The sequence below is a fragment of the Fringilla coelebs genome (genome assembly GCF_963513975.1).
Source record: "Fringilla coelebs genome assembly, chromosome: 5".
Lineage (NCBI taxonomy): Eukaryota > Metazoa > Chordata > Aves > Passeriformes > Fringillidae > Fringilla > Fringilla coelebs.
Window position 1 is genome coordinate 37,180,885 of NC_140033.1, and position 22,858 is coordinate 37,203,742.

Sequence of the window (22,858 nt, forward strand, 5' to 3'; positions counted from 1 at the left end):
ATTTTTATTATAATTTGATCTTCGCTGTTAAAATGCTGCAGCCAAAGTCAGTCAGTTACTGAATCAATAAAAAGCTTTTGAAATAATATATTAATCATATTTACAAAGCCCTAGAGACATCACAGAATAAATTGTTAAAACTCAAATATGTTAAATACAATAGCAAGAAAATGATTGATGATCTTGTTCATGCATTTTAATTCAACCTCTTTTTTTTCAGCAGAAAAAGCAATGTGAACTATTATTAAAAAAAATCTGGTATCAATCATCTTCTGCTCTAAAGTGCTAGGCAATTAATTTTACTGGTCTGGTACTCTGTCAATTCAGTATCTTCTGTTTATAATCACTTGAATACATTTGGATTAGAGGTTTGGGGTCTAAATATGCAGAGGCTGAAACTTGCTGTTTTCAGCAGGACAGACGTTTTTCATAAGGGCTAGCTATTAAACAAACAAGATGCTACCAATACTGGATTGGTATTGGAGATGCTGGAAACCTATGACTTTTACAAGAATTGCTTCTCTTAAAATGTTTCAGTCTTATGAGAAGACAGAACTACACAAGAAAATTATTTTTTCCCTACAATTCAATGAGGAGGCTAAAAGCACTGAACTCCTGCTTTTCATATTTCACTATGAAAAGTAAGCTTGGAGGTCCTAGACAGTCTTTCTATGCTCTAACACGAATAAATTTAGATCCATTATCTAAAACCTAGCAGATGGCAAATCTATCAGCGGATGATTTATGGCTTAAATAAGAGTTCATACAATTATTTTCAAAGCAGTAAACCCAGCAGCTTCCCACTACAGCCCTGTCATTCACCGGGTGCCCTGAAACACAAACCTGTGCAGGCTCCCCAGGCACAGGACACCACTAAAGCTCAAGCCTTGAGCCCCTCACGGCTGAGGCTGGGGAGCCAACTCTGCACTGCTGATACCAGCCTGTACCTTCGAAAGACCTAAGGATGAAAGCACATTCCAGAGACTCAGGACAGTGAGGACAAGATGAGCTATCTAAATAAATGTAATCCACACCCAGTCATTTCTTACCCACTCCTTAAGACACTGAGCTTCAGGAACAGAAATGTGAATCTTTATCTCAGGCTGTTGCAAGTTTACAGCCCAGGACACCTTGAGATATGTAGACAGACTGTCTCCTCAGCTCCTAACGCTTTCCAAGGTAGCTACTCCCCTACACCAGGACAGGAGAAAATCAGTTTTATGGATTTTATCTTTTTCCACTTGGCAACTACAATCTACCAGTCTTCCAAGGGGAGAGAACTTAATGTCTTCCCTTTGCTACTGCTGGTGTGAAAGCTGGGGCCAGTTCTCCCCATTCACTAATCTGAGAGTCTATATTCTTCCTTCTACACGACAGTCCTTTTCTATGTTCTATTCATCAATCAGCCTTCATCTTTCCTCCCTCTTCTTTTTGAGCTGGGCCTTCTTATCTCCTGTCTTCTCCTTCTCTCCACCCACATATCCATGGAGTTATTACTATATTTCACTGCCTCATGAGCTCTTACAGTTAAGAAGAAAGAAAAAGCAATGACACAGGAGGGGGAAAATTCCTGCTTTCTGCATGATTACACATTGGCTCTGCAGCACTTAGGATTATAGCCCAGGTGGCAAACTTTTTAACAGAGGGGAGTCCTAGAACAAAATGATCCTGATACTACTTGCTAATTACTGCCAAGTCTTAAAACATGTCTCACTGAAAAATTCTGCAAGGTGACAAAAATGTCTCAGATTACAGGGAATGTAATTTCCGATACTTGCTGCATTATAAGCACTGGTTGTTTGGAAATGCCAAAAACCCCCCTCTGCTTACCCACACCACAGCCTGCAAGATTTACTGAGCTGCTGAAATTCAATCCTAAACACTCTGGTAAGGTGAACTGTACCACATCTAATCTTGGCACCGTAGGACCTGTCTTTTTGTGACTGCTGGAGTGCAAGGGCAGAGCTACCTCCAGTGCCAAAAGGAATGGCAGCAGCAGCCCTGCTGTGGGGCACAGCTCCTCAGGGTTATACTCCTAACACTAGGACATTAAAAAACCCTCATGCCAATAACACCTCCAGTACAGTCAACACTGGTAACAGATTAAAATTGTTTCAGCACTTTGCGAATATTTTGTACTTTTTCAGAAATGCATCAGTAATTAATAGTCTCCGAGTATTTCTGATTTTAGGCAAAAGTTCCCAAGCAGTTTATTTCCTTCATGAATATAATCCAGCAGTTTCTACAATAACTTTCAGTGCTCCAAAAGCAGTGGCATATGAATATAATCCTTACACATGATACCAGACGTACCAAATCTAAAGTTAATATTTTAGTGGATGTTGCTCTAATCTGGAGCTGCCTGTTCCCCCACATACACAAAGAAAGCCCTGCTACGTATTTCCTCTCTGCATCCCCATTTTAAGGTAATATTTAATCAAATGCCTAGCCTGCAAAATGAAGACATCCACTGAAAGTAGGTCATGATTCTTATCAAAAGCAAGATCATCATGCTGGATTGTTTTACCAGGAATCTCAAAATAAGAACAGATTAAAAAATCTGTTCAGTAAAACAGTACCTTTTTTAAAATACCTTTAATGGAAATTTTATCTTTTATAGTGCTTTCTGCTGTTGATGGCTTAGGATGCAGCCATGCACGACAGAGCATTACTGATGTGCCCTTAATCCCACACTGGACCAAAGCCTCAGTGTAACAGCTCTTTTATCTGCTGGTGACTTTGTGAGAAACAAGCTGAACCAGCACAAATGGCGTCCCTATGGAAAATTGTTTTGTTTTCTTTTTGCCAGGACTGTTTTTAAAAAAGTACACTGCTTGATCTATTACAGGAATGAGCATTGCTTACAAAGTCTGGTCCTTTATTGACCATATCATAAAGAAAGAGCTACTATGTATTACATCTATTACATTTTTGCTATTGCTTTAAGTTTTGGAATGCAAAAATCAGAGTTCTTACTCTTGGAAATAATTATTAGCTTAATATTCTATTCTATTAAGGGAGAAGTCATTTGCATAATCCTAGATCTAAACATCTATTTCTAGTATCATTAAGAGAATACAAACGACACCCTTCACAAAATGATACTGCAAAGCTGTAATCGTGTTAATTACAGCCCATGCATTTCCAAAGTGACTGATGTTAAATTCATTACTCTCTTGTGTTGTTTAGTTTTAATAGCAATAATGGGATAAGTACTATAGTAAATAGAACAACTATTTAATATTTGGGTTTACAAGTGACAAAACCACATAGTTTCTTAGGTTTCAAGATCAAAATTAAACTAAACAGAATTTTGCAACTCAACATTGAACGTTTCTCTCTCTTAACATGAGATTTAAAAGAACCTGACTAAAAAACCATATGTAAGAGGATAGATCAACCTAAACAAGTATAGAAATAATTCAGCAATGAAATCAGAAGTTTCTACCACTAATAGCAGATATGTCATGTAACAAAAAGGAAATTTAGAACAGATGAATACAATTCTAGTGAAGTCCAGGGGACATATGCAAGTGAAGAATTTAATCTTCCTTAATCTTCTCACATGGTGTGATTAATCCCCTACCTTTGGGCTCTGGAAGATGACATACCTATTCTACAGATAGCAACAGAAACAATATAATTTTTTTGCGTATGAAATATACAGAAAAATATAAAATATGCCACTATACAGTTATGTTTCTAAACAAAATGTTGCATTCTCCTATCCCCTCTTACAAATGTGATTCAGCAGCATGAGATTTGTGGCACAACAGAACAATATTCTTTGTTGTGCCTGGCTCCTATTTAATGATGCTCTCTGTATAGCTGCCAAAAATGCTGAAGGTCAGCTAAGCATGGATGAAAATGTAAGGCCACACTCAGGTTGCATAACTTGCACTAAAGAAGTTAAGCCATACCTGTTTGGTAACCAGGGAGAGCAGCGAGCACGGCCAGGGAAGGTGCTGACAGTGAGGAGCTGGCAGGGTCAGCAGTGGGGACAGCAGCTCCAGGACAGCCGGGGCACAGAGGTTGCCTCAGTGTGGTCCCAGCACCTGCAAACCTCTATTCAGACTTAACCCCCACACAAATCAACAAATAAAAACCAGTGTGCTCCTGTCATGTAAATAGATTCTTCCTATTCTCAAGAACTGCATGCAGGAGGCAGTTTCAACCTAGTTTCACTGCACATTACTAGACACATATATTAAAACCGGGATTTTTAAAATGTAAGAAAAAAGAGAAACTATCTGCCTGTATATGTGAATCTGCTACCTAACAAATAGGATTACCTTGCTTAAAACATACCAACAAGTCCTTGTGGGTGGGGTGAATGCCTTCAAAATATTCTGATGAATTTCATGTGGGGCAGAATCTAAGCTTGCTAAGGGCTGCAGAAAGGAGAGTTAAACATCAAGATGTTTTAAAAGCAATTCGTTTAATCTTAGGCTATTGATGCCTAGAGAGCTACCTGGAACAGAGGCTAGACAGAGTTAAAGGAATAAAGTAGGTATTTATTAAAAGGCCTTCAAAGGATAAATCTTGGTGGTACAAGAGCTGTGTCTCTACCCAAGATGGTGCAAGATGGATGCAAGATGGGTGTCCAGTCACGAGTTTTCACAATTTTATAAGTTTTGGTCCATCAGCATATTGGGGTTAAATGTCCAATTACAGCTTCAGGTTATGAAGTCCCATCCTCCCAGATTGCTCTTAATTCGCTGCTTATACTTTTTGGGCCTGAAGCTGCAATGGTGTCCTTGGGTCTCCGGCTGAAAAAGGTTTGCTTTGTCTAACTAAACTGTGAAGAGAACTTCTAATACTTTATATGAAGTTCACAGTTATACACTAAGGCAGTACAGAATCTGAAAAATGTGAAAGCTAAAACTTAGAGCATCACTATTAGCATCAGTATCCCTGAACTTTTCTGGCATATTTCGAGACTGGATCAGAGTTGAAACATGTCCACATGTACCTAACTTCCACTTTGCATGGAGGCCTACCCATATTTAGAAATATAAAAATAATAGAATAATGGGGAAAAATAGAAATAATCTGTGAAACAATGCATGAAGAAAAAGCCATAGGCTTTTCACAACCCCAGTGAATGCCCCAGCACACTGGTCCCTGTGGTTCTGAGTGAGTAAACATGTTGTCCCAAGCTGTCCCAGGTAACCTCTTTGGTCCCTGTCACTGTGTCAAGAGATCACTTGTCCCCCTGCCAAAGGGCAAGCTACACCTAGGGACAGCTTTAAAAATCGAGACAGCTGCCAGATGTCATGAGCTATTGCATACCAAAGGCTTAGGCACCAAGGAACATTAACAGCCCAAGCAGCCTCTGCAATGCGGGGCCACTGCTGAAGCAGGTCAGAAACATCAGCAGAGCAGAAATGCCAGTGACAGCACCAGAGGCAGAGCCCAGAAGACAGACTGAGCTGCTTCTCAGGACTACAAGCAGCCTTTCTCTTACGGGGTAGATGGGATAGCAGTGAACCCAAAATATTTTCTAAGATAGATCATGTTTACATCCAGGCTAATTACTGGAGAAGACTCCTAAGGATAAGGAAGAGCTGAATCCAGAAGTAAATCTGTTCTTCTTTCCAAAGACTAAGTTAAAGCCTTTTTTTTTTTTTCCTTGAGCTGGTGCACATCTTGTAATAAGCTTAGACTCCAGGACTGGAACCAAACAGCCAAATCTTGAGCAAGCATCCACTTCTGCAGACCAGGACAAAGAACAAAGGGACATTCCTCTCCAAGGGAAAAGCCTGTCATGATCCCCATTCTGCAGACAGAACAGGGAAACAGTGGTTCAAAATGGTATAATAATTCCTACAATATAAAAGGACAGAGAAGTCATAGAAATATAGTTCCTGCCTCAATGAATCTTCAGACTCAAGAGGTTTCACCAAAAACAGGTCAGGAAAAAGTTTTATATAACTGTCATTTTTAAATTCTCCTTTGTATCTCTGGCATGCAAAAGTGAAAGTTCTATATATGATAAAATTTCTGAACTTTCTTCTTCCCAGTATGAATGACACAATTTAAATCAAATGACCAGAAGGCTGTTCATGTAACAAAATATTTTTAACCTTTCAAAGAAACTGCAGTAAATCTGAAAGTAACCAGATGTGCAAATGGTATAAAGTAATGTGAAATGACAGAGTACTCTCTTTATTTAGACAGCACCTTGATTTGGAATACAAAAGCTGCTTCTGCACAGAACCCCCGCTGCTGCCAGGCTTCACATGTTCTATGCCACAGTAGTTAGACTACCACAGAGCAAATCACTCCTCTCTGGCCAGCAATTGGTCAGTGGTTTGAAGAGAGAATTGCAGAAACTTGTGCAAGAGCAAAACTGTCTCATCAGTTCATTACAGCAGTAAAATGCAGACCCAAGTGGCTGCTGAAATGCCAGGGCTGGTGGCAGCTCCTGATGCCATCCAGGCAGAACAGGGCACACAGCTCTGGAACATTCCACAAGAGAGATTTCTCTAGGCTCATACTAGAACTGTCATATTAAGCAGCTTCCAACAGCACGTGGCAGCAACAAGGATGGGATTCTCTTTCCTCCCTGTTTAATTCTCCGCCACCCCGCACCTGCCAAAAGATTCTAACAAAAACAATTACTGTCCTTAGTTCTTTATTAAAGAAATCACTCTAGTGAGCCCTGAGTTTCACTATTATTCATCTGCACATGTCTGTAAGAGTGTATTTGTCAGGGAAAAAAAAATATTACCATGTTTTATATTACCAGGAATATATGTAAAATGTCAATGGAAAGTTGCAAGCAAACAAAGCATTGCTCACAAAACACCTGGAAGAACTTTTGTAGTTTGAGTCTTCTGAAGAAACTGAAAAAGGAAAAGCCTAAATTAATGGAGGTGAAAAAAATCTCTTTTCTAGCTGTAATCAATTCAGATATAGCAGATAACTGATTTATGCCTATGGTTTTAAACAGCCCCACTAAATTTTATTTAATAGATTAAAAAAAAAAAAAAGCCATTACTCTCAGCATTATGCAACACTGGGAAATGCACAGAGAACCAATTTGAAATGATTATCAGCTGCAGCTGGTCAAATTACTCAAAAGCCTCCTCCATCAAACCTGTGTATTTAATACCCAGCAGAAAGGGAGGTATACTTGCAGGTGCTTCTGGGCTTAAAGCAAATTTTACTACAGTGAAAATTCAGGAGAAAAAAGAATTAGGGAAAAAAAGAACCAACCAAAAAACAAACCCAGAATAAAATCCCTAATGATCAAAGACTGAACTTTCTCAGGTCTTTCAAAGAGAATTGCTTTAGTGCCTGGGTAAATTTTTCCTGTAACTATGCAGCCTTTTATATCACAACCACAACTCAATCTATTGTAGTTAAAATTAAGAGTTGTACTAAGCAATGTCATATAAACTAATTTTCCAGAGAAACTGCCATGAAGACATGGTATGAAATTATTAAATCTTGTAGTTCAACTGAAAAGAACTCAATGGAAGATAAAAATGCTGCATCTCCTATCAGAAAATTCTTCATTGGGATACACCATAGTGGTTTACTGCTGCCTGCCCCAGTGCTGAGCAGGCTAACAAGTTATATTTTTCCCTTTATAGTCAAAATCATGATGTATACAAAATATTTTTATTTAAAAAAAAATTAATCTGGCTAATTATGAAGGCTACAAAATCCACCCCTTAGTTTGTAACTTGAAAGCTCAGTGGCTCCTGTCATACTGGCAACTTTAAACATGCCAAAAAAACAAATTACATCTAGCTTGTGAAAACACTCAATCCACCAAAAGAGGCAAAGCTGACCCTTGGCTTGAATGTACACAGGATCCTCAGCATGTGAATGGAGACTGCACTGCACATCTTCTGCAATAGAAATTGGCAACACTTCCTTCATGCTCAAAATGTCAAGCTCATATTGTTCACAACCCTGTTTTCCACAGTCTCAGCTGGTTAGCCTTTATCTTCTCAGAGAAGAAGCATCTTTAAGTCTCTAGCATGGACTTTTGAGAGTGTCCATTTGACAAGAAGACACAAGGACACAACACATATAAAAATCATTCTTTATTAATTATTTCAAGTGTCATCTTCTGAATCACGATCCTCAATTTTTCGGAGCGGCCGCCTAATACCAATTACTAAGTCTATGGAGAGAAGCTCTGTAACACAATGAAGAACTGAAATGACTAACTGGTATTTGGAATACACTGACTCTAAGCCTTCATCGTTTACAGGCAGTGGCTGATTTTTTTGGAGTAAATTAATGGCTTCAAGATAGAATTTGGTAAAGCCATTTCGTTCTGCTGTCTGGTACAAGGCCTTGGGAATACTTAGCAAAGCATCAGCAACCACATTAGATACAAGGGTTACCTCTGACTGCTGACACTGTTTTGCATAATCCTGAATATAATAATGTAACAGGATTTCAAAGTAACCTCCTACTGGCAAAACTGATCCTGCTTCTATGAGGCAGTTGGAGTAATCCTGGCAATACCTGCACAACTCTCCATCTGTTTAAATGGAATTATATGGCAACAAGTTTTCTCTCGACCTTTGCCAACATCCAGGCACTCACACGCAGTGACTGAATCAGTGTCATGTACCACTAACACAGGAGTGCTGTGGTTCTTTTGACTGCGGACCAGCAGATTACTTTTATCAGCGTCCAAAATTTTCCTCTCTGTTTCGTCACTAAGTGCGTTCAGCTGACATTCAGAAACCTGGTTAGCATTACAAGTATTTTCTATTACCAGTTGTTTCTGAGTAGCTGAAGAATGCCAAATGTAAACATCTGAGGCTTTACTCTGGCTTTCCCGTTCCACTTTCCATTCCCCCCTCTGATCAACCGTTTTAAACAGCTGCTGCAGCATTGTGAATGCCTCTCGTAGAGCAGCAGCATGTTGCTCGTTAACGCCATCGACCGGCCCACACAGGATCAGGCAATGGGGCTGGAAGGCACCCACGCTGGCAAAGCCAATGTGGACACATCTCTTGGAAACGAGCAGCAAGGGCTGGCAAAACGTTACCACCGCAGTTTCGGTTATTTCTCTGTCCATGTTATCACCAAAAGGCACGTAAGGGGAGACACCAGTGATTTCACTGATAAGGGCCATTTCTTCCGAGGATAAGCACTCTACCACAGACACACCATATAATTTAGCATAGTAGATAACTGCGTCTTCTTGCTTCACACTCGACAGTAACAGCTTAACGTCGTTACTCTGCAAGTGTTTCATTAAGGCTTCTGTCCTCTTAGCGATCCAGCGCAGGGAAGCCTGATACTGACCTTCGGAGTCTACAACAAACTCCACACCGGGGGCCGTCAGGGCGGGCCGCAGGGGCTCGGTGACGAGCAGGGCCCGCAGCTCCCCGTCCGTCGGGCAGTAGGCAGCGAAGTCCCTGCGGAGGATGATGCCGGGCAGGACCCTGGAGCTCGCCAGGGGCAGGCCGGGCACAGCGGCGTGCAGCTCCGCGAACCGCCGGCCGAGGAGCCGCAGCACCTGCGGCCGTGAGGCTTTGGCCGGGGCGCAGCGCCGGCACATCTCGGTGCAGAGCCGCGCCAGGAGCCGCCGCTCGCCGGGGCCCAGCCGGCCGGCCAGGTACGGCTCCAGCAGCGGCTCCAGCGACCCGGGCGGCGCCGGCCGCAGGTGCCGCCGCAGGCCCCGCGCCGCCGCCCGCTCCAGCACTTGCGTCTCGAAGTCCCGCAGCGCCCGCCGCAGCCCGGCGCCGCCGCCCGCAGCCCGCAGCCCGCCCAGCACGGCCGCCAGCAGCACCACGAAGCTCTTGGCGCCGTCCCCCGTCGCGGCGCGGTGGCTGCAGGCGCGGGCCGCCATCACCCTGCGGGGACACGGCCAGCGTTAGGGAGCCGCCCCCGCCGGCCTCGCCCGGCCCCCCCGCCGCGGTACCTGGCCGCGGGCGGCTCCACGCTCAGCGCCTGCAGCAGCCGCCGCCCGTCCCGCGTCGGCATCGCCTCGCCCGTAGGCCGCAGCAGCAGAGCCCGCCCGCCCCGCGGCCCCAGCGCGCCGCGCACCGCGCCCGCCAGCGCCGCCGCCTCCTGCCACAACCGCGGCGGCTCCGGCCCGGCCGCCGCCATCGCCGCCACGCCCGGGCCGCCCCTTGCTTCCTTCCTTCCTTCCGCCCGCCGAGCGTCAGGGCCGCGCCCGGGCAGCGGCGGAGGGGCGGGACAGGGGGACGCGGGGAGCGGGAGCCGCGCGGGAGGGACGGAGGAGCGGGAGAGGGAGCGGCGCACAGAGCCCAGAGACTCGGAGGTGCGACACATCTTTATTGGAGGCGGGCCGTAACAGTTCAGATCCCTGACACAAAGCGGTGAGCCCGGGTGTCGGACAGGGCGGCACACGCGGGACGGGGAAGCGGGCGCTGTGTCCTGAGGGCTAATCTTCCCGCTTGGCAGAGCGAAAAGCCGGGGTAGGGCACAAAGGAGAAAAAGTTAAGGAGAAAAAGCCCCCATAATCTCACCCCGAAATTACATCGTCCGAGCTATTTCTGTATCAGCACAAAATAGTGCGGCTTCACTGTAAACACCCAAATGCTTCACTTTCGGCTCACCAGCCAGAAAGAAGAAATAGTGTAATGTTTTAACTGCTGATTTTTTCCCCCCCAGAGACTGACTAAGCAGGAACATCAGTTCTCAAACACAACAGCCCTCACAAAAGATCTGATATTATATATGGCACAAATTTGACAAATCTTTACATGTCTCCAAACAGCATAGAAACCCATCAAGAAGGCACTGTTTACAATACTTGAATATCTGCTAAATTTTCAGTGATTTGCGGGTACTCCTGAAATAAAAATAATTAAAACTTAGAGATGTACAGAATTTTTGTTACACATTATTTACACAAACAATGGTAATAGCTAAAAATAACAGCCTCTAGGAAACACTGAATTACAAGTCCATTTCATAAACATGAATATAGGAAGAAAAAAATTGCCAAAGGCACAGAAGGGCAGCAAACAACAAACAAAAAAAGAAGAAACTACAACCATTACATTTTACAAGACAACCTTGCAAATAATTTGTGAGATTTCACAAGTGGGAGGAAGGACATGAAAACCGGACTATACACCCTCATCAAGTGATACCCACTATTTAAAGGGAATCAACACATGAAATTCAAGAAACATCATCTACTGAAAATGATACTTGTATTTCACATGGCATATTTACTTTTTCTTAGCTTAGGTTATCTGTACCCAATTAGGCAACCTGTACCTAAATGGCAAATTAAAGGCATAGAGTGCATCTGAAAACAAATCAACCCAACAAAACCACATGGCAAATTCTGCAGATATTTTCTGTACTAGGAAAAAAACCCAAACAAAACAGGAATTGGAAATCAAATGTGAAAACAAGTGCTGTTATAAACTTTAAAAACTAGAAGGCCACAGCCCTCAAGCATCAAGCATCTGCAAACTGTACAATCAATTTTTATATATGTGCAGAGCTCAGTCTTAAGCAGGTAGTAGTCAAGATCTGCTGTACATCATGGCTAAAGAGGACAATGGTGACGCACTAAAAAAAAGGATCCATACATGTCTGTGACCAACTGTACAGTAAAAAATAGGAAAGAAGTTTCTTTGTTCTATTCAAACGAGGGAACATACAAAATCCAGCAAAATAAGAATTACTAGGTTTTCACTGTACTTTTCAGAATTTATCTAATCATAAAGTCTTGCAGAAGTCTGCAATTTTACTTTTCAAGAAGTTTCATCACATATCCTTTTCCTTTCCAGATCATCACTAAAAGCACTTTTTCAACAGAATTCAACTCTAAAAAATAAATTGAAAAGGAGAATAAGCACAAGGATTTTGTTTTGCTCTGTTCAAGTCTTTCACTCTTCTTGAGCTAAGCATGAACTTCAGCTATGGATTATCTTTTTAGTCTGACATTGTCTAACACTGCCAGCCAGCCAGCTGGCTGGGTCAAATTCAGTCACTACCATGTGGTCCATTAAAAATGCATGCAGACTGTGTTATTCACTGCTCTTGAATAGAAGTGATTGAAAAAATCAGCATGAAAAGGCAGAAGGACATTTCTATTTACAGGGATGATAAAAGCTTGAAACTATCAGTCAAGAGTTTCAGCACCACAAATTTAGCAGAATATTATTTTAGGGGACTGAAGTTATTGCCCAAATCTCACTCATTGGATTATTCTCATGTTCAGAGTATGTTTAGGGGCTTGTAATGGATCTTAAGACAGGTGAAGCCTTGACATCTGAATGCAATAATGAATAGCCACATTCCAGGCTAAGAATGTTAAACTGAGTGCCGTAATACTCTGCTTTCTTAATGCCATTTCATACGTGGGTAACTTCAGTTTCCCTTTAGAGACTGAGGCATTTGTAATTATTTTGTTTGTTTATGAAGGGACTTTCTATGTTCACAAATTTTGCCCCTGTTAAATCAGCTGTAGATTTAATAGAAGTCCAACCAGGTTTGGTCTTGCCCATGGCTACAAGATCTGGTTAACGTAACACGTTCCAGAAAAATTATTCAAGACCAAACCGTGCTAATGTGAAGCTGTACAAAATATGCTGAAGTTCTCTGCTTACACAATAGACTTTCACACAGCTGAGGCCCACAGAAGAGGAAAGGTAAAAGAGAAGGGGAGGTGCATGGAAGTGTCAGCCACAGAAATAGATAAGCTGGACAGATAAACGAGTAAACAGTATTTTTACTAAATACTAGTGAGACTGATGCAGAACAGAAAGGCAGATCACCTGGAGAGTCAGGCAGGCTGCCCAAGGCAGAGGCATAACCTGGCCATGGCAAAAAGCCAAACATGACTTTCAAACTGTTCTACTGCCCAGGATGGATTTGATTCCTGAGAGGATCCTTTGAAAACAAACTTGGCTGTCCTTCGCATTGTGCCACTCATCCTCCTATTGTCTCACCTGGGGTACTGAAAATACTTTTTTATTTCTACAGCCCCTTTTTGCCTTGGTATGCTTGACTGGCACAGGGAACTCACCAGATAAATACCAGCACTACATTTTTTGCTGGAATTTTACAAATTCTATACATGCATACATTTCTTCAAATAAAAAATGTTAGAAAACCTGGTTTTGAATTTAAACTTAAGCTTTGCATGAATTTGTATGGCTAAAGCATACTAAGAAGGTGCATCCATGTATTCTGGTAGGTAGTATATACTTGCAGTACAGAGGGATTTCAAACACTTGGATTTTGCTCTTATTTGTTTTGAGATATGTGGTGTTAGCCATCACACAACTTCTGAGCTTTCCCTGTGTAAACACACACCTTTTCATTTGGAACTCTACTCATGACAGTGCCTGAATCCTATTCTACACTGCCTTTTGGAGATTCAGCTCAAGCTATACCCTAAGCATACCCCTTGACATTTTGTTTCAAAAATGCCCAGGAGTCCTGGCATCAGCAGTCTGTCTGCTTACCATGACATGGGCATAAACAAATGTAAATCCAAAGCTGTAGATTTTTCAAGACTTACAAACATACCAGAGATCCTTGACATTTGCAATTCATGAGTAGACCAAAACAGTACCTCCCTGGCTGCTCTACTGTTAAAAATGTGCTCTGTACAGTAGATGTGGGAATGTTTTTAAGATGAATCTTAAGTTTTAAAACTACAAAACAGCTGGCTTACAAGCCTACAGTAATTCAGGATAAAACCCTCATACTTCCAAAACTAATCAAGGACATTATATTGCAGATTTCCCAAAGACTTTAGCTTTTTACTTGCCATTTCCTAACACACACAATTTTTCCTATAATAATGTATTTGTTTGACCTTAAAAGTTTACTTCCAAACACCCAATGCCATTTACAAAAGCTGTTGGCTACTTCAAAAGTTTTTGTTACAAAAATGTTAAGTTTATATGTAATGAAGTATGCCTGTTTATCATTCTACCATAATAGGAATCACATCCTACCTATGGGGTCTGACCTCAGTGTTGAACTTGATCTATTCTGTGGTGAAGATTCATCAGTGTGACGCAATATAAACACAAGGCTGATGTCATATGACTGTGATACAGAGGCACACACCAGGAGCAAGAGTGTACTGGCACTTACACAGTTCTTACTGCAACTGGGTAGACACAAGTATGATTCTGAACCATGAATGCTGAGGCAAAGTTCTGTAAGTTGTTGCTACACAGTTCTTTTACATAATATTGCATCATTTAAAGTCCAGCTTAAAATATGGTCCCCAGTAACAGTTTGATCATTCCAGTTCAAGAAGGCCCTTGTTCACACTTCTTATTTGAACAAGACATTAATGATAAGCTGTAGCAGAACCATAAGTACAATGAAGACATAGTGCTTAAACTGCAAGGAATGGTAGTCCCAGGGTGCTGAATTAGAAGTGACTCTATTTCGTAGCGCCATGATCTCCCTGTAAAATAAAAAACAATATCCTGTAAATTACAGACTGGACAATTTTACATTTTCTACTATGCTAGGGTTCCCTACAGAAGGCAGCTTTAGAGGAAAACTTTGAAACATCAATGAGCAATCAATATTTGAGAGGAGTAAAGAGACATACCAGCCTCTAAGGGAAAAAAAAAATCCTATAAGATTACTATTATCTAAACCATTTTAAAGCATTTTAATTAGTACTACCTCTTAATGTCTTCCTGTGTTTCCTTTATAGACTCAATGGCACTATGCAGTTCACCAAGGTCTGCCCCTTTTTTCCTTATTCTTGTATTATGCTTCATAAGTTGTGCTAGAAGGATACAAAAGCCAGATGTAATTGACTGAAGTGACTGTTGCCACAAAAGGAACAAAGTACGAATGAGGAGAAAATTTTTTAACTAGCATCTATTGAAAACTTTATTTCAGAGTCACCTATACCACAGGACAGCAACTTAAGTGCTTGAAATATCTTTTAAACACTTGTCATATTGTTTAGCTTCTGCAAACATTATCAACATCAAAAACCTATCCTCTAGCCACATCCTAATCTAAAAATTAAAGTAATTAACCTTTTAAGAAAGAAAACAGTTTATGAACACTATTCTTTTTCCCTAGATAATTAATATGTGCAGCACTTAAGCCTACCTACGCTGCATTTAAAAAGACAGGAAATTTTGCAATCAAAACCATGAGCCATTCTGCTCCTTTGTTTTCCAGAACATGCTTCACATTGGATAGAAATAAAACATCATAAAAACATTGTGATAAGAAGAGTATGCATGACACTGAACTCTTCAGTTGTCAAATAAATTTATTATTTCTGTAAGTAAATGTATCTTTTTGTACCTTCACTCCCAGAGGAATCCTGGTTATCAGGCTCTGGGGATGAGAAACCACACTCTCCTTTCTTCAGAGTGGATGGCTTTCGCTTGATTTTTGGAACAGTAACCTAAAATTGATAAATTTATGTGTTATTTCCAGAGAACCAGAACTGTAGCAAAGTGGCACATTCCAACAATGACAATTAAAACCACAATATCTAAGAGAAGTCCAACTTAAAATTTTTGATGTATTAACAGTCTGAATTTTTGTGCATCTTCCAATTAAGGGAAAATACACATTAAACTGCTGAGCTCAAGTTTGCATATTTCATAGTCCTATCCAATCAAGTAACTTCTACTGCTTAGGATGCAACACAGAAGTGAAAGACTTGGAATATTGTGTGTAAACAACATTTTTGTAGACTAATAGCATTTCTCATGAATCCCACTGCTCTAATGATCTTTATACACATAATGTATAATATGTACAAGTTCCTGGATCTTGCACGTGCTGTCAGAACTGGAACATACCATTGGTGTCCGATGTCGAACTTTTGTCTGGATTGCGCCATCTTTTTCAAACTGGATCATATCATTCAAAGGGTCCCATGGTCTGGTACTAGACAAAGTAAATATTATTAACACTACAGTAATTTAAATAAGAAATATTTCCTTGCTCAGAAACTGCTCAGTGTAAAGAGGCTAAAGCTCTCCCTATATGGAAATCAGATATGGCATCATGATCTTATCTTCTATTTATGGTCCAGTCTTAACCTGCAGGGCCAAGAGAACTAAAAAATGAACTCCATGTCCAGATCAAAGCCCCAGCCAGCTGATATGAGTACAAACTATTACATTAACCCACAATACCATAGTGAATTTTTTTTGCCAATCGTGTGATTCAATCATGAAAGATTTCCTGCTTCAGATACAGTTATTATTTTAGAACTACAGGGAAACTAGGGGAATTTAAAAATATTTAGACTGCTTTTCGTTTTCTTTTTTCCTTTTAAAAGATGCCTATGAAGGAGAGTTTAAGAATCAGTTTCCTCAAACCTGCTTTCATCCCAAAGTGGCTAATGGTAATCAAGACTGGTTTCATGAGACACTAACGAGCTAAGCACAGTTTTCTTGTTCCTATTTTTTAGAAGTGCTTTTCCAATTACAGTCTGATACAGAATTTAAAAAAACCCACAACAGCGTAAGACACATAACTCACTGGAGAACAACAAGCAGTCAAAGGAAAACACCAACGTCACCACTGCTTACAGAGTTTTCAGGACAGAAGCTGCAAGTGAGCTGCAGGAAGGATGTTCTGATGCAGAGCTTTAGCAAGAGTATATTAAGCATGGATTTCTTTTTGTGTCCTTCTGCATGCCTTTTAAATAGCTGTAGCTGTTTCAGATGTTGTGAACACAGACCTGCACTTACATCTTAGCTTAACCTGACTTGAATTAAATGTCATCTGAGGTAACTGGGTTAAGGACTAGGCATTGCTCTCTTCTCTATTTGTAATCCAGATGCCTAAATCCATAATCCAGATACCTTAACAAATGCTCCAGCTCACTGAACACATCTTTCACAGTAAGTATAGAAGACTGCTTTCTACATGGACCAGGTGGTGAGCCAGCATTATAATGCTTGAAAGGAGAGGCTTTTTCCAGGGAATGCTGTCACTGCAGACTGCTTTCTGGTACACAGCAAAATTTCTGTGACACATCCTTGAACCACAAAGCCTCAAGGACATTGGGAATAATGCAGATTTACAAGATAAGTCTTAAAAGTCTAACAGATTTCAAGTACAGTTCTCTTCCTAATGGTTTTGCCAGGGTTCAAGAGTATGGGCAGTCCATTCAGCTGGACTGTTCACAACTCTTCCAACAGGAAGAGGCATCAACAGCACTAGATGATTCAAACCAAGAGAGACTGCTTCACTGAGCATTTAGTCTCGTTGGGGAATTTCCCTGCTGCAGTTGTGAAAGTCTGCACAAACTTAATAATAAGCCAATGAAATGATGGAAAAGGAATTTACTGAGAGTTGATAAATACACAGATTCCTTGTTTGGTTCCAGGAAACCTCCAAGTTCCAAATTTGCTGGAGATAAGTAGAGTACTCAGGATTCTTGTACTCTTCCCTGTACATACACTTAGGCTATGACCACAATATCACCATTCTTGTACAGAAAGGTAAAGGCCTCCCATGTTTAGCCATGGGAATATGCTTCCAGCATCTATGGATTCAAAGTTACTTAACTTTGTGTGTATCATCATTGGCTATTTTACTTTTACAATCTACAATACAGAAGCATGCTGGGTACTGAAAAAAAATCAGCAGAACATGGGTGCTCTGTGAAAACCATTACTAGTAAAGGGCTCAGCTTCAAGTTGACTTTTGCAACACTGGTGAAGACACAGAATGCATCCTTCCAGCAGTCAGGGAGACAGCTGCATCTTCAGCTTCTGAGCATCACACAAAGACATTCACAGACACACATGCGCAGGAAAGATTTGACAGCCAGGCAGAGCCACCTGGTCCCGGCATTAACTATTCTCAGAGTTATTCTAATATTTAACAAATTAAATGGCTCAGTCCAACTGTGCACAGGCTTCTCTGATTTTCAGACACTAGATTTTCTGATTTCCAGCTGGTATGCCCATATGTACCATATTTTCCAGTCTGGGAAGATCTGCGTAGATGTCAGTCTATGGGGAAAAAAGGGAGGACAAACCCCAAACTGCCATGTCCCAAAAAAATCTAGAACATAGTACAGCTTTGTTGTTATACAGAAATAAGCTATATATATCAGCTCTTTTGCTGCTGACACCACAGGAAGAGGATCAGCAACATCACCAAGCACTCCAGGACTCACTCAGCATATTTATAGTGCCATTCTCCTGTGACTGAATCCTGATCAAACAGCTTGCATGTCCACTCTTCATCCTTAAGTTTCCTCTCTTTGGCACTCTTTCTCTGAGCTTCTTCCAGAATATATTTCTCCTGAGTAGCTTCTGTTTGGTCTTTATTATTTATTGCTTTTGTCACTTGTTGCCAAAGCCTGACAAATGAACAATATACAGAATCACTAGAGTCACAATCCGATTGACAGAAATAACTGTAAACAATTTCCTCAATTATAGAAGGTATAGCATGGTATAGCATGGCATGTAAATGGACCAGCCTCCAAAGAGAATATTACCATTTTATTAAAAGTTTTATCTATATTTCTATCAAGATTTCCCTGATTGTAAGCTATATAAATAATGATCTTATATTTAACAGTGTTACTTTCTTTGATCATCAAAGGCTAGTATCATTAAATATGGAAAAGTAATGCTAATTTGCTTCTATTTTGGAGAAGATAATGAGTTTTATTTTGGAAAAATAAATCCATGGTTCTATAGTGAACTTACTTCTCTGACTCAAAGTCATCTTGCTCTTCAAGCTTCACAGTGTATCTATGTAATCTACGCTGCTTCATCTCAGATGTTGGGTTCCAGAAAGTCTCTGAAACACCTGTCTTCTTGTCACTAATAATAACTTCACTGTCCTGTAACAGACATGATTGGTTTCTTAATTGTAATTATCTCAAAGAGTGTCAAAATAACAATAAAACAAGGCATAAGCTTTTTTTTTTTTTTTGTAATAAGAATTTCTTTTCTTTAGAATGCATGCAGTTAAGAATAATTGGATATGCTAACTTGAAAATTCAATTTCTGCCCTCTGTGCTTGGTTCTAGCTTGGAACAGAGATGCAATGGAATCATTACCACATTCAAAAATGAGTGTTGCCATGTCACCTCACCAGATCTGAAACAACCTTAAATATTTCATGCTGGTGCCATAAAAATTCTTCATAGTACTAATGCATATACCAAAACATTTCACAAGATTCATTGTGAAAGAACATTTCATTTTCTTCATAAACTACTTAAACTTTTCTACCTTTTAAGAGCTGGAAATAGAACAATGTTGATTCTATACTTCCTGGAATACTTTCTGCAAAAGCAGTACTACTTTTTTAAAAACATGAGTCTGTTCTATTTAAGTGCTGTTGTCACCTGTCTCAACCATCAGCCAGAATTTATAAGAGTATCATTCACTACTTACCCAGTGACCCTCTAAAAAAGCCAGAACTTCTTTGCCAAGCTTAATTCTCCCTGATATTTGGTTAACACTGTCATTGTTACCCAAAAAAGGCTGCAAAACAAAAACAAATGGTTTCATGTTTATGTTAATAACATACTATTTTTGTTTATATGTTTAGTCTTAAGGAAAAATGTGAATTGTGCTGTAAACAGCCCTGATATCTTTAATATTGTATCTTCCACTGATTAATCTTAAAGAAGTTTAAAACCAGAGTATGTAGTTTCTTTTCTCCTTCTTAAAAGATTTTCTGAGTAAAAGTATCATCTAGCAGATGTTGAAAGAAAACAGAAAATAAGGCATAAAACAGTGACACGATATCCTGAAGGACACAGTCATTTGCTACACTAATTTCACAGCTTTGCCAAGGACCATTTGTTACTAGAGATTATCTTTTGCAGAAACAACGATTGCCAGGGATTTTCTTTGGCCTTTTGGCAGGCTGCACATGTATCCTGTGGACTGACAAGGCAAATTGTCAGTTAACACAGCCTCCCAACTTTAATGTTTCCCCTATAATTTCAGCTGAATACAATTTCCCTCCCCATGTGCACACTTCTTGAAAATGGTTTTTTTATCGGTTTCCACCTCAAGGATGGCAAATGCATTTTTCAGAAGCCATCTAGAAGTAGTGCAGAAACCTTTGTTTAGCTTTGTTTTGCGAGTGGACATTATGTTCATTCTCCTTCTTGTGCCCTCTCACAGTGTTCACAAACCTTGAGTTTGAATTCAATTGTTGCGCTGTAGCCAGTTTTCTCACAGGTGATGTTGACTATTCCTCCAAGCTCTAAGGTCATTGTTCCATAAAGAATTCCTGCAAGAGAAAAAAAAAACAAAACTAAAACAAAAACCCCCAGCTAAAAGAAATGTTTTAATTGAACAAAACAAAACCCCTAAGTTACTTGGGTACAATTCCTAGAGTAAACACGCTCGTGCCAGAGGAAAAATTGTATTTTCAGATGACCTTTCCTGTGTGATTCTGTGTATCCTGAAAGGGAATTCTGGAGTATATGGGTAGATAATAACGGGTAAGTAACAGCTTAAAAATGAGCAATTCTATAAGCTATTTTGTGCTATTACTGACCTTCCAGAAAACTTTACAAAGCACTGACCCATTTCCCATATTGAAACTAAGGACAAATGTTCATAATTTATAATCAAATCTCACTGTGGTGTATATACTACATTGGCTTTTATGATTAAAAGAGGAAAATAGTGGAAAAGCTCAAAGCTACTCTAATAAAAGACAACTCAAATAGTAAATTAATATAATGTACTGACAGAAAACTATACATATGATTTTACTATTTCTTACTAGTCATGGAAATAAATCTTTTCCTGTGTCAAAAATTAAAACATGGCTTAAACAACAGGTGTCATTTTCTCCTGATAAAAATATGTGAAAGCCTAGAACCACCAATTTTCAGAACACTCTCCTCCAGATGACAGGCTTGAATCCAACACAGCACATTATTTAGAATAATTAACTATTTAGAATAACAAACTTCTTTTCTCATAACTTTGCCATCTAGAGAATGAAAAGAGCCACTACCTTTACAATGGGCATATGGCATTGTCATTACATAATCTTCTCCCCTATTTAGAAATGTTAGCCGTCCTTCTCCGTCTAGTATGGCAGATAATGAATTCCCTGAAATTCAAAGACAGACAGTCACATTTCTCCCCCTGCAACACAACAGCCAACACTCCCTAATAACTAAGCAATACAATTAAGAACATCAGTATATTTAACACTGCAACCTATCCTCTCTAGTGAAGCCACTATAATACACAGTGTCTCCAATTAAATATTAAAATACTCCAAAAATAGAAATTAAAATTCTGAAGACCAGTAGCAAAAACTTTGTAAGGAAAGGACAATACAACCACCGAAACACTGACCTTTCTAACAGCCTTCTTTCATCTACAAAACACAACTCATGTGCACCAATTTTGCATCCCTCAATGCACACACAACCAAAAAAACCCCATTATTTACCATAGAATTTTGATTTGGCCAGAATGCTACCACTAAGGCAAAACCCATCCTTGCGGTTGCTAACATAGAAGGCAGATATTGGAGGATGATGTGACACCTGTTGGAAAAAAACCCCATATTTGAGACAAACAAAACCAAGCAATACAGTAAATATAGTATAAACTTTTGAGCTAATAATGACAATGAAAAATTCAAGCTGCACATATTAGAATGCAGTTAATATATGTGAAGTTTGACTAAAATCTTTAGAGCTAAAGATCAAGCAATCACCTATTGAATTTCAAGAATTAAGAAAATCAGCAGTTGACTTGTTCCAGGGGAAGAGGAACAGAAATATTGGAAACACCTTCCTCCCTCTCTCTCTTTAGGAAGGCACACTTTAAAGAGACAACTGTAAAAAAACTATGCTCACCAGGAGAGGTTTTAGGATACTACCCTTCAATACATTTTCTGAAACTACCATAGCATTTAACTAGCACAAATGTACAATACATTTATTTTTCTTGAAATTATTTTTTCCATTTACCTGTTCTGCAATATAAAAAGTCTTGCTGTTTGTCCTTGGATGAATCCACATGCAGCGGAAAAACTCTCCAAGTATAGGATTGTACGGCTTTTTTAGTCCCTAAACAGAAATCGAATAGAGTAACCATACTGTGCAGGTACACAAGTCACAAAACATTTTATCATCATCTATCACTGAAGATAAGACACACAGGAAAAAAAATTATCATAATGTACATGGTGAAGTACATGGTACTAGATTTAATCATTTGAATATTATGTTCCGTTAGTCTGCTCTTCACTCTAAGGAAATTATCATACATTCAGTATATCCACCTAACTATTCTACACATAAGGACACAAAGAATGTAAGATTTGTTCTGGGTTTTTTAATTGTTTTTTTTTTTTTTTTTTCCCCCAGAATTATTACAGAGCTTTTGTCTGAAGTTAGGTAGTAAGCACTTTGTGTCAATACTATTTCCCAACAATATGACTATGAAGAGTATTTAGTGCCAAGCTCAGTGAAGTAGTAGAAACTTTAGTCCTCCAATTTCAGACTGTTATCACTGAAGAATGGTAAATACAGAACTGGCTCAACTTTATAAAAAAATATTTAGTTCAATTTCTACTCCAAGGGACAAATGTAATTGAATATAGTCTATTTTAAGCATGGCTAGGGACCAAAAATTTCCATGTTGTGTTTGCATAAGCAATGAAAACATAACTTTGCTTTCTTAAAAAATGCATTAAAATATAAATTCAAAAAGAAAAACTTACTCCAGCATATCCCTAAGTCCTCAAACTAGACACAAGTGACTGAAGACAAAATAATATGTGAAAGTGTACCTTTGGCTTTTTGTAGAATCCTGACAAATACCACTTCACTACTTTTTTCATGCGATTGTAAGCATTTTCTTCAAGAGCAGCTCTGTAAAACAGAACACACAGAATCAAGTACCAGTATTGCATC

At 39.7% G+C, this 22,858-nt stretch overlaps 2 protein-coding genes across 5 annotated transcripts in view; both read right to left on the reverse strand.

The window, feature by feature from the left end:
• Positions 1–8,072: 8,072 nt before the first annotated feature.
• Positions 8,073–10,098, reverse strand: BBS10 (Bardet-Biedl syndrome 10; the record flags this gene model as incomplete). The annotated part of the gene is given in 3 exon segments (XM_084205439.1): positions 8,073–8,485; positions 8,488–9,833; positions 9,902–10,098. Coding segments are annotated over 3 exon segments (1,947 nt in total). The 5' UTR covers positions 10,090–10,098.
• Positions 10,099–10,258: 160 nt separating this feature from the next.
• The window catches only part of OSBPL8 (oxysterol binding protein like 8), an 83,627-nt gene continuing 71,027 nt past the window's right edge, over positions 10,259–22,858 (reverse strand). For all 4 annotated transcript variants that reach the window (XM_084206902.1, XM_084206904.1, XM_084206905.1 and 1 more), the window contains 12 exons: positions 22,735–22,816; positions 21,911–22,009; positions 21,385–21,481; positions 20,938–21,036; positions 20,102–20,199; positions 19,350–19,439; positions 18,654–18,790; positions 18,113–18,298; positions 15,774–15,861; positions 15,268–15,370; positions 14,626–14,731; positions 10,259–14,398 (listed from right to left, as the gene is read on the reverse strand). In XM_084206902.1, coding sequence (XP_084063028.1) covers positions 14,263–14,398; positions 14,626–14,731; positions 15,268–15,370; positions 15,774–15,861; positions 18,113–18,298; positions 18,654–18,790; positions 19,350–19,439; positions 20,102–20,199; positions 20,938–21,036; positions 21,385–21,481; positions 21,911–22,009; positions 22,735–22,816 — 1,321 coding nt within the window. In that variant the 3' untranslated portion in view covers positions 10,259–14,262. The remainder of the gene's footprint in view (positions 14,399–14,625; positions 14,732–15,267; positions 15,371–15,773; positions 15,862–18,112; positions 18,299–18,653; positions 18,791–19,349; positions 19,440–20,101; positions 20,200–20,937; positions 21,037–21,384; positions 21,482–21,910; positions 22,010–22,734; positions 22,817–22,858) is intronic.